Source organism: Pogoniulus pusillus, chromosome 15 (assembly GCF_015220805.1).
Source record: "Pogoniulus pusillus isolate bPogPus1 chromosome 15, bPogPus1.pri, whole genome shotgun sequence".
In the NCBI taxonomy this organism is placed as follows: domain Eukaryota; kingdom Metazoa; phylum Chordata; class Aves; order Piciformes; family Lybiidae; genus Pogoniulus; species Pogoniulus pusillus.
The window spans coordinates 2,832,483-2,844,727 of NC_087278.1; the positions used below are offsets into that span (position 1 = coordinate 2,832,483).

Sequence of the window (12,245 nt, forward strand, 5' to 3'; positions counted from 1 at the left end):
AGAAAATGCAGCATCCAGTAAGGTACCTCTGCTTTGCTAAGTCTGAACACCGAGAGCAGTGGGCAGGGGAGAGAGCAGCGGGCAGGGGAGAGAGAGCAGCGGGCAGGGGAGAGAGAGCAGCGGGCAGGGGAGAGAGAGCAGCGGGCAGGGGAGAGAGAGCAGCGGGCAGGGGGGAGAGAGCAGCGGGCAGGGGAGAGAGCAGCGGGCAGGGGAGAGAGAGCAGCGGGCAGGGGAGAGAGAGCAGCGGGCAGGGGGGAGAGAGCAGCGGGCAGGGGAGAGAGCAGCGGGCAGGGGAGAGCAGCGGGCAGGGGAGAGAGCAGCGGGCAGGGGGGAGAGCAGCGGGCAGGGGGGAGGACAGCAGGCAAAAGAGAACAACGGGCAGGGGAGAGAGCAGCGGGCAGGGGAGAGAGAGCAGCGGGCAGGGGAGAGAGAGCAGCGGGCAGGGGAGAGAGAGCAGCGGGCAGGGGAGAGAGAGCAGCGGGCAGGGGAGAGCGCAGCGGGCAGGGGAGAGAGCAGCGGGCAGGGGAGAGAGCAGCGGGCAGGGGAGAGAGCAGCGGGCAGGGGAGAGCGCAGCGGGCAGGGGAGAGAGCAGCGGGCAGGGGAGAGAGAGCAGCGGGCAGGGGAGAGAGCAGCGGGCAGGGGAGAGGACAGCAGGCAAAAGAGAACAACGGGCAGGGGAGAAACAACTGGCAGGGGAGAGCAGAGGGCAGGGGAGAGCAGCAAACAACCCCCAGGAGCTGCTGAACTGTGTCAGTTGTGAAGCGTCAGGAATTCACGCCTGTAGGAGGGAGCGATTTCTGATCTGATCGCTCTGAGAAGTGCCAGCAGAACAATAGCGAATACAACCAAGGAGCTTGCCTGAGGAATTAGTTCAAACCATTTTATGGGGGCATAAAGATTTCTCCTCTTTGTTCTCCTAAGTGCAATTTCAATCAGCCACAAACCCTGACCTGAAATCACTCATAAATTGGGCAATCTCTCAACAAAACCTCAACGTTTCTTTTCTCCTTGTCCTTCTATCTTAAAGAGCCACACTACCACTTTCTTTCTCGTGCTGGATTTACTTAACTGGATTTACTTTAATCTGAGCTCCGGAGAGCCTGCAGCCCTGCCTGGCATTTCGATGCAAGGGCTCAGCAACTGCCACACTGTCACATGTCACTCAGCTGCTGGATTGAAGACAGAAAGTGTTGTCATTAGGAATGCAAATGCATTGTAAAAGACATTGTAATGAATATATAATACCACAGCTTCGCTGAGCTCTTGTTTTCTCTCTTTTGATGTCCCAGGGGCATGTGTATTATGTGACAAAAAGATTAAAGCTGGCTTTCAGATTGCACTGCTTTACTAAAGAAGCAAAATTTGGGAGGCTACAATAAAGAATCAAAAATCACTTGGTGATATTTTCCCCTTGAATTGAGCATCTGTGAGAGAGCTAAGCAAGTACTGGACACAGGAATAAATCCATTCTTAGCAATTTCATATAAATAATAAAGAATCAAAATCACTTGGTGATATTTTCCCCTTGAATTGAGCACCTGTGATAGAGCTAAGCAAGTACTGGACACAGGAATAAATCCATTCTTAGCAATTTCATACAAATAAAGCACACAGAGAGATTTTTCTAACTAAACCAACACAGCTGTTGGAGAGGCAGCATCTCTGACCCCTGATTTGGGCACACAGTGGGGACTGAAGCTCCACATTTGAAGAAAAGATGACATTTTCTGCAACAGAAAGCCTGCCACAATGCACTGTTGCTACCAAAAGCTGGCTCAAGGTCCTTCTCCAGCAACAAAAGTAGTGTAATGTTGATTGAGGTTTTTGAACTAGATCATTACAGGGCACAGTAGAGTGCAGATGCTGACGGTAAAACCTCACTCTCCACTTTTAGCTGCAGCTTGACTTTGCACTGGCTCAACTGTAACAATATCTCACTGAACAGCCTGAGAATCAGCTACAGGGTTTTAAGGCCATGAAGATGATCAGAGGGCTGGAGCAGCTCTGCTATGAGGAGAGACTGAGGGAGTTGGGGCTGTGTAGAGAATCATAGAATCAAGCAGGTTGGAGGAGACCTCCAAGATCACCCAGTCCAACCTATCCCCCAGCCCTATCCAGTCATCTAGACCATGGCACTAAGTGCCCCATCCAGTCTTTTCCTGAACACCCCCAGGGAGAGGAGAAGGCTCCCAGGTGACCTTATTGTGGCCTTCCAGGATCTGAAGGGGGCTACAAGAAAGCTGGGGAGGGAGTTTTTATGCTGTTAGGGAGTGACAGGAGCAAAGCAGGAAATGGATGGATTCAGACTGGATGTTAGGAAGTTCTTCTCCATGAGGATGCTGAGAGCCTGGAATGAGTTATGCAGGGAGGTGTTTGAGGCCAGGCTGGCTGAGGCTGTGTGCAGCCTGCTCTAGGGTAGGGTGTCCCTAGGCATGGCAGGGGGCTTGGAACTAGACTAAGACCTGTGGTCCCTTCCAACTCTGACTGATTCTATGATAGGACAGGATTCAACTTATTTCCTTCTTTCCCCACCTTGCCCTCATCCTTGCTCCAGGAAACGTTCAAGATGGATTGTTTGCTTGGGTTGTTTGCTCGGTGTGTTTGTTGGGGTTTTGTTTGGTTTGTTTTGTCTGTTGCCTGTGTTAGAGTTTTTTTGCACTTTTGGTTTCATTTTGGTTTCTCTGTTTGGGCTTTTGTTTTGTTTTGCTCTGGGTTTTTTTTTTCTGCACTTGGCTTTGTTGGGTTTTTTGGTTCATTTGGGTTTCACGGTTGGCTTTGGTTTGGCTTTCCACTTTGCTGTTCTTAATGGGGAAGTGTCTAAACTTTACACATGAACCCAAACCTTCCTTCTCTAAACAGCCTTGTTTCTGTGAAGCTTGCCATGCATCACAATAACCTTTAAAAACCATTTAGATTGACTGTCTGAAATGCTGCTGTTGTGCAGCTTACTCATATATTGGCATCCCCTCCTGCACATTCATTCATGTGAGCCATCTGAATGGATGCTCCGCTAACGATTACTCCACTTCTACATCTCCAGTGGCAATAAAGATTGATCATTCTTTTTTTACTTGCAATACAAAATACTTTTAACAAATTGCTCCCTGAAGCAGCTTTATTTCTTCAGAAACTGTAGAATGCAAGGTGAAATTTTGCTATTTTAAAGCCAGAATGCTGCACTGTTGCCATGGCTTGGATGTTACCTCCCCCCCCCCCCCCTAAGAAAATCACCCAGACTAGACTCAGTCAATCTGCAAATTGGAGAATGAAGCTTTGTATTTACAGCTTAGCACAAGATACAAGCAGGTATTTACCATCTATAGACAGCTACAGACAAGTTAAAAAGCAATACAGAAACACAGCAGCCCTCCCAGAAACCCCCCCAGCTTAGCACAAGATACAAGCAGGTATTTACCATCTATAGACAGAAATAGACAAGTTAAAAAGCAATACAGAAACACAGCAGCCCTCCCAGAAACCCCCCCCAGCTTAGCACAAGATACAAGCAGGTATTTACCATCTATAGACAGAAATAGACAAGTTAAAAAGCAATACAGAAACACAGCAGCCCTCCCAGAAACCAGAGTCCCCAGGAGGGGCTTCCAACAACCCTTCCACCTTCTCCCCACCCCTCTACCTTACCCCAGACTTCACCTTAGGCTCAAGGTAGTTTGGAGGGTCAGCCAGAGGGGTTAGGAAGCAAATGGATTAGTCACACAGACAGCAGGTTAGGTTAGAGAGAGAAGTGCAGCCCAAAAAGCCCAGAGAGCAGCTCTGTGATCTGTATTTATTTGTTCTTACACCCCAGACATTGCCTTGTGCCCAAGGAAGATTGGAGGGTCAGCCAGGGAGGTTAGGAAGCAGGTGGATTAATCAGAGAGACAGCAGGCTAGGTTAGAGAAATGCAGCCCACAGCCCAGACAGAGAGCATCTCCCTTATCTATGTTTGGATTCTTGTTCTTCTGCATCTCAGCAAGCCTAGGAGTGAAGTAGACATCACCACTGTTTCCTGTTCACAGCCTATAATCTAGTTCTTCTCAAAATATCCTGGCTAGCTTCAAACTAGCACAACTGTACAGTATTTAATTACACTGTTGGAAGGCTGTCAGCTGCACTCAATAACAGGAGTTGATTTCAGGTGATGGCTCCCACAGAAGTAACATCTAAATAACCCAAACCAGTTCTATGTTTGCTTTTTCTGTGCTCTCAGCAAGCTGCACAAGGAGCACTGTATAAAATGCTTTATACATTATTTCATGGGGCTGTTCTCTTTTGGACTCTGTTATGTGATACCAAGGAAAACACTAAGTCACTCTAAAAATAGAACAGCCACTCATCAGCACTTCAACCTCTACTTATTCATTAAGGCACAAAATGAAACCTTCAAACTGTTGACTATTACAACCTGAAAAGTTTAGCAGAACCTCAGGGGATCCCTCTCGTTGCTCAGAATTAATCCCCTGAAGCACTGCAGCCACGTCCAGAGCAAACATTCTTCATCTGGAAGGTATGTGGCAGAAAACAGAGGTAGCATGTTTGAAGAAATATGTCAACCTGAAGGAACAGAGTCTTCATGTTTCTCCCAGAAACGAAATACCTCAGTGATTAAAATGCCTCTCTAACGTTCTGCAAACTGCTTTGGTTTTAAAGTTTGGACAAACCCCGACAGAAATATTTCCAGGGAGTCTGTTTACAAACTCCAAACCCAGGAGACAATACACAAGACATAAAAGGAGATCAAAACACCTAAACCCACAATACAGAAAGCCTTTCAAAGGTGATTTCATATGCAGTATGGTTTTGCCTTCAGTCTAGGTACCAAGACAAAGAAGGTCACAAGGAAATGAAATACATTCAAAGCAAAAGAGTGGGCTCTGAGATGTAGGTATTCTATGCACTTTGAAAGATTGTCTTCAAGGTAGTGTTTTGGTCAGCAGAACATAGAATTGTTTTGGTTGGAAGAGACTTCTAAGATCAATGAGTCCAACCATCATGGCCACTAACACCACCATGGTCATTAAGCCAGGTCCAAAAGTTTCTTGAACACCTCCAGGAATGGTGGATCCACCACCTCCTCCTTGGACAGCCTGTTCCAGGCCCTAATCACTCTTGCAGCAAATAAATTTTTCCTTGTATCCAACCTAATCCTCCCCTGGCACAATTTCAGGACATTTCCTTTCATTCCATCACCTGATCCTAGGGAGAAAAGACCAAACCCCACCTCACTACAAACTCTGCTCGGAGCCATAGAGAGCAACGAGGTCTCCTCTCAGCCTCCTTTTCTCCAGGGTAAATGAGACTTGTTCTGAAGAGACTTGTTCTCCAGCCCCTTCACCAACTTTGTTGCCCTTCTCTGCACATGCTCCAGCACCTCAATGTCCTTCCTGAAGTGGGAGGTATAAAAGTGAACCCAATGCTTGAACTGCACCCTCAACAAGTTCTCATTCCAGAGGCATGATCGCTGCCCTATTTCTGCTGGCCACACTATTCCTCATCCAAGCCAGGATGCTGGTAGTCTTCTTGGCCACCAGAGCACACTGCTGGCTCATGTTCAGCCAGCTGAACACCCCCAGGTCCTTTTCCACCAGGCAACTCTCCAGCCTCTCTGCCCCAAACCTGGAGCACTGCTCATGTATCGAAACCTAAACATGGCAGTTCCATACCTCCCATCACACTCACACCCACACACACCTTCAGCTACTCAGCTTCCCTTTAAGAATTGTAACTCCAGAAAGCAGCACACTACACTAAATCCTTTAGAATACTGTTTCAGTTATCATTTACATCAATGCAAATGAGCACCACAACCAAGCAACCCTGGTCCCTTCATCCTTGCAGCCACACACACAACTGCCCTGCAGCTCCCAAGGCAAACATCTGTGAGGCCACACTGCCAAGGAAGCATCTGGCTGCTTTTTCCCCTATTGTCAGTAATAACTGCATTGCCCAGCTGCATGCATATTGCTTATCTATGCCTGCAAGTCCATCTGAATGCCATTTGAGAGCCAATCTCTACATATCCATCAGTGAGCCCACACCAGCAGAACTCATGTGCATTTACAGAAGCTGCTTCTGCAAGCATCACATTCTCCTGCCCAACCTCTGGTTTGCTTCTGAAGGAAAACACTTAGAGGTCTCTGTAGCATGCTTTCAGGCACTGAATTTTTATGCTCACTTCACTTTCTAAGCACTTCCACATAAGCACAGAGCCTCTGTTTTGTGGGAAGCAGCAAATTAAAACAGAAGGGAGGAAAGGACACTATGCTGCGGGGTGTGTGTGGGATGGAGAAACCATACTGAACAGCAGAACAGAAATCTAGGTGTGTCACAGCACAGAGGGTACATACAGACTGAAATGAAAACATCAGCAGCACAGTGTAAGGGACAGTACAAGGTTCACCAGATAGCTGTGACAACTGCCAGTTACTTGCAGTGAGCTGCAGCTCCTAGAATGAGCTCCAGCACCCCTAGGGATTTCTTCTCCCCTTCCACCCCACCTTGATATTTTGATAACGCCACTTTTTCCTCCAGTATCACCAGAGAAAAGTTCTTCATTTCTTATCAGTAAGTATTTCTGTGCTCATATTTTCAATCCAAGAACACAGTCTTGAAAATATGTTGCACTTCCACACTCAAGGAAATCACACAGGGCAGATGGAACGGGAGCTTCTCAGCCGCATGGGAGACAATAGGAAGACATTGGGGATGCTCTGAGACAGGATTTTGCAATGCACATTGGGGGATGCTCTGAGACAGGATTTTGCAGCGTGTCCATTTTTACAAGCATTCACTCCTCTTATCAGAGTCATTAACTGGTTATTAAGGCCTTAAACCTAAAGAACACTTACGCACTTTACTGTAGCTGATCCTCCCATTATTACTCACACCTGTAAAATTACAAACAAATTATGCAAGGGCTTGGAGAGTCTGGATCCTATGATCACATCACTGAGCTAAAACAGACCAAATGGAGAGAAATGTTATTGCAGAAATCAATGGAGCCCTTTCAATCAGAACCTGAGTTGGTTTGGTTTAGTACATATGCAGGTAGCTGTCTAGATACAAAACTAAAAGCTGGCAATGCAAAATGGTTTTCCAAGTTACTTAAAATCTTAATGGGAGAGCTGTGGATGTGTTTTTTTTAAGCAGAGCTTGTAATTACTCTTAAAAGCATGCTTGGAGTTTGTGGTAGTTTGGAATATTAGACAATATGGTCACATTTTCTCTGCCTTCATTAGGGAGCACATTTGTTATGTGTTTAAAGTATCTGCATAAATTTTACAGCTAATTGTGCTTTAAATATGCATGATTGGGATGATACTTCCAGCCAAATTTCATTAGTATGTCATTGGCAAGGAAAAAAATTAATTCAGAAGCAAATTTAGCTGTTGACAAGTTACCATTTAGTATTTTTAAAACATATATTAAGGTAAAACCCCAGAATTAAAGAAGGCAGCACATTGTTAGTGTGCATGAATCAAGACTGAACGAGAAATAAGCAACAAACCCAACTAATTGGTTTTATATGGTGAAACATCAGAGAACCACAAAAAGCTTCTGTGCTTAAGATAAAACAACAGCTCAAAGTATGCTTTGTACAGTCCACAGTTCATAAGGCTTCAGATGTGCATCAGGCATTGCACTGGGCCCTCTATTTTTTATGGTTTATGCATCTGGTTTGGTGCTGCTTCCTCATCCAGAAGCCACTTATGCTGAAGGTAATTTGTAAGGCAGATTTAATCATAGAGAAGTTTCTGGTCACTCAATAATTTCATGGTATTCTGAAAACCCAACCCCAAACCTGCTGGTTACTCTGCATTCAGTGCACTAGCTCTGTGCTACTGCAAACAATGTGGGCTGATCCCTGCTAATCCCATTTTGCTGCTTATGGATAATGAGTGATGCACGCTGAGATTGTACTGCCATCACACGATGGAGGAGGCTGTATATGAAATGAGGATGCATACAAAAGGTTAGCTGATTCAGTGGCATCAATGCACCACAAAGATCAAAAAGTTATCCACCTATTTTTATGTCTGTGAGCTACAAATGGGACAATTTGTTCTGCATTAGGAGTTCTGTTCTTTACATCTTCAAACAACCCACTCAGCGCTGGAGTTAGTGACAAAGTGGGTCTCAGGATTGCAGCAGCAGTTGCTTGGAACTGCAGGCAACTGCTGTAGGAGAGGAAACATTTGGCAGGGGGCTGCATGTGACAAGCTACTGCAAAAAGGTGACCACGAGGAGGAAAGGTGCCTGGTACTGTGTGCATCTGATCTATACCTGGAATTGCAGTGCTGAACAGGAACTTCAGCATCAAGCTCTTACAGGACATGTATGGGAAAATCAGAGATGAGTGTGGATCCAAACAGATTTGGTTATCTATGGACATGGCCCCCACAACTTCTGCAATTCTAGTAACAGCCATTTTGCAGGAAGGCAGAAAAAAGCTAGTGAGTATAAAATTCTACCCCTCAGCAAACAGCAATCAGAAGGGAAAAAACAGGAGGCAAGACGAGGGATTTACTAGCAAGAGAAACGTAAAGCAAAACCAAACTGGGACAACAACAGCAGAAGGCCTTCATGTTCAGGGTCTATCCTTGTCTTCTGCTGTGAGATGAACACTTTCAGAGCCCTTCAACTCTCATTTCTCAAGGAGATGATGTAAAGCAAAGCACATCCAAAGAACCACTGTCTGAGGAGTTTTTGTATATCTGACTTTCTCTGTAGATCAAGAGCCTTTGATTTACAGGACTGGTTTTTTAAAGTCCCTTTAGGAACACATCCAAAGTCTGCAAACTGGGGACACTGTGTTTCTCTGTTCCACAGGGCAAAGGAGCTGTTTATTCTTCTTGAAAGCAAGACTAGGGAGCTGGTTACTCTCCTGCCTTCTGAGGTCAGCATCACCATGTTCAAGATGCACTTTCAAGATTTTAATGCAGCTATCACTTAATAAACAATTCTTCAAGAGAGTAGATCCTCTTTTGTGTCCCAGCTGGACACCTACAGTTAGGATAGTGATTCTCTAAGACATCAAGGCAAACCTTTCTCACTAAAGCACTCCCCTGAGTAGTGGTGTAAAACAATGTCCACTGAAGGACTTTTTTTTTGTCCCAGAGTATGTTCTCTACCAAACTTCTCTTTCACCAAAAGAGAATTTGTTTCTTGTTTGTTCTGCCCAGCAACTGTTGCTCAAATTCTGGTTCTTCTGGTGTGCTCCTCAGAAAATACCTTGACCTGTGGGAAAGTTACAGTCTCCTCTAGAGAAGGACTAGCTGATGTAGCAAGCATTTTCCAACCCTGCTTTTCTTATGAGGTAGGGTTGGAAATGAAAAGAAAACCAAAGGGAAACAAAAGTCCACAAAGTACTATCCTGTTCACCCCTACAGTATCAGAGGTAGGACAGATACTACTATGGGGATCCTACAAGTATCAGAAAAAAGGAAGCAAATGTCATTAGAATTGTTTTAAATGAGGAGTCAAAGATGATGTGTAGCAGAAGTACAGTTTATATGTATGAATTTTCCTCTTGCAAGAGGAACAACAACAACTCAGTGCATCCAAAGATACTTCAAGGCACTGACAGCAGTTGCAAGCATAGTATGCATTGAACCACAACACTGGCACATAAGATTCCTTCTGATCAATGAAACAATGTGGAAAGCAAAACAAAAGGAGCATTAAAAGCTAGAGGATGGATTTGCAATTAGATAGGTTTTCAGTGAATTGTATTTTTATCCATTTCAGTATCTACTGAGAAGTCATGTTTGTCACAGTGACAAGCATGCAGAAGACATCTAAGCATTGCTGCTTGAGATACATCTTGGGTAAGTATCACAAACTGCAAATTGATGCATACATGCTGTGAGCTCACAAATCGTTGTGTCCTCTGTCCCTTGAGCTGGCAGCCAGAACACAATCTAAAATCTTCTTGCTCTTCCTGGAGCCAGTTTTCAACTGAATCAACTCAGCAACCCAATTCACTACATTCAGTGACGTAGGTGAAAATTGTTCATAGACATTTCCCAACGTGAAATTAATATTCTAAGCACTTATTTGCATAATGAAATCGAACTGTCAGAAGTATATACAGGTCTGAACAAAATCTGCATCAGTAACAAAGGGTAACACAAATGAAACCACATGGGAAAACTGCTCAGTGTCTCAGATACCACTGCAAAACCACTACAGTTATGCTGTCAGAATGGATCTGTTGTACCAACACACACAGAATTGTAATAAACATCATTCTCCAAACTACTGGCCATGGCTGACAATGAAGACAGGGTAACAGCAATGAATATACCAAGGGTTAGGGATAAAAATGATGAATTTTAATAGCTTTGGTTTACCAAAGGGAAATTCAGCTTTCAGCAGCTTGATATGCAACAGATCCTGGATGGGTTTTCAAAGTCTGCAAGGTGAATTCCACTGCCCTTCTGCTGAGATGTCCCTGCCCTGCTAGTTTTCAGTGGGGCAATTCTGAATCATTTATTGGTGTGAAATAGTTGGGGAAGAGGAGAAATATCCAGATCACAGAAAATCTTAGATGTCAGGAAAGCAAGAAATAACACTGAGCAGCACAGAAGATGAAATATGATTTGAATGCTGCAACTCAGGAAACAGAACAAAGCATGAAAAGCAAAATCTCTTCCAGTCACTCTTAAAGCAGATTGCATTCCAAAGTGTTATCAATAACGTGGACCTTACAGCAGCTAGCATGTTTATGGGATCAGCCAAAGCCTTGTGTAAGAATACACAGGCAAGTTGGTTATCCTGAATGTTTCTGGTTGCCTTGATATCATTAATGTGGACTTTATAGCAGTCAGCATGTTTATGGGATCAGCCAAAGCCTTGTGTAAGAAAACACAGGCAAGTTGGTTATCTTGAATGTTTCTGGTTGTCTTGATGTCATTAATGTGGACTTTATAGCAGCCAGCACGTTTATGGGATCAGCTAAAGACTTATGTAAGAATACACAGGCAAGTTGGTTATCCTGAACGTTTCTGGTTGTCTTGATGTCATTAATGTGGACTTTATAGCAGCCAGCATGTTTATGGGATCAGCCAAAGCCTTGTGTAAGAATACCCAGGCAAGTTGGTTATCCTGAATGTTTCTGGTTGTCTTGATGTCATTAATGTGGACTTTATAGCAGCCAGCATGTTTATGGGATCAGCCAAAGCCTTGTGTAAGAATACCCAGGCAAGTTGGTTATCCTGAATGTTTCTGGCTGCCTTAAGTGTGAAGAGCTGACAGAACTCTCAGATTAGTGCACTGCATCACCAATGATAAACAGCTTGATTTATAACCCTTAAGCAATCACCACATTACTAGGTAATGATTTAAAACCAAAATCAATGTGAAGCCATATGAAGTTGATGTGAGACCCTCTAAGTTCATACCATATGGGTTTGTTTTCTGAAAGAGCATCTCTGATGCTTGCTGCACACCACAGTGAATTACCAATCTGGCTAACTTTGGAGAAATAGCTACATAACAGCTCAGTATTAAAGCAAACCTGTTCAGACTCTATCAACCTGTTCAGAGGACTAAGTCAGTTCAATGCAAGACAAATTAAGCAAATAAAATTAGTGAGGATGTCCATGCAATTGTGCAAACTGAAATAACCCCCCACAATGGTCACTTGAATAGGGGCAGAAAGTGGAAGGTTTGCTTACCATTATCTTTGCTGCTGTTTTCCTCTATTGTCATTTGCTCTGCCAGCTCAGACAGTGATTCATCAATGGTCTGGCTTCCACGCAGGGTCAAGGAGAGTCTTCTCTTAAACTTCTTCATTCTAGCAATGTTAATTCTGGCTTAAGGAAGCCTGAAAAAAAAATCAGAAAGGAAAAAGTAAGCAAAAAATCAGTTCCTCAGAAAACAGAATTTAATTATTTCGTATTAAAATGCAGAAGGCTTGCAGAAAACTTACTAATATGCAAGATATCCTTAAAAGAATATCCTTAAAGCAAGGTGACTCTACTGGACTGAAGAAGACTGTCAGCAGAGTGAGGTACCTGGACATCATTGCAATGTTCATTTGGTAGAGAAATGAAGACTCCTGACTGGGTTTGGAAAGCAGAACAGCTACAATGATGACTTAATCTTACAATCCAATAATAATACAAACAGTCATCTGAAAACTTCATCTGTGTGTGTCCTGTTGCCTCCTCCACAACCTCCTTCACCCAACCCACTGAGGAAGAGGAGGCTGAAATCTTCCCTCTCTTTTAACCCATTTTTTT

At 44.1% G+C, this 12,245-nt stretch overlaps 1 protein-coding gene across 3 annotated transcripts in view; it reads right to left on the minus strand.

Annotated features, from left to right (window-relative positions):
• Positions 1-12,245, minus strand: part of CDK17 (cyclin dependent kinase 17) — a 113,901-nt gene that overhangs the window by 57,850 nt on the left and 43,806 nt on the right. Inside the window, exons 2-3 of one of the 3 annotated variants that reach the window (XM_064154956.1) lie at positions 11,679-11,827; positions 6,849-6,887 (exon numbers count right to left, since the gene is read on the minus strand). In XM_064154956.1, the coding sequence (XP_064011026.1) occupies positions 6,849-6,887; positions 11,679-11,796 (157 nt within the window). In that variant the 5' untranslated portion in view covers positions 11,797-11,827. Of the gene's footprint in view, positions 1-6,848; positions 6,888-11,678; positions 11,828-12,245 lie in introns of those variants that run through there. The other 2 variants (XM_064154957.1, XM_064154958.1) reach the window with 2 other exon arrangements.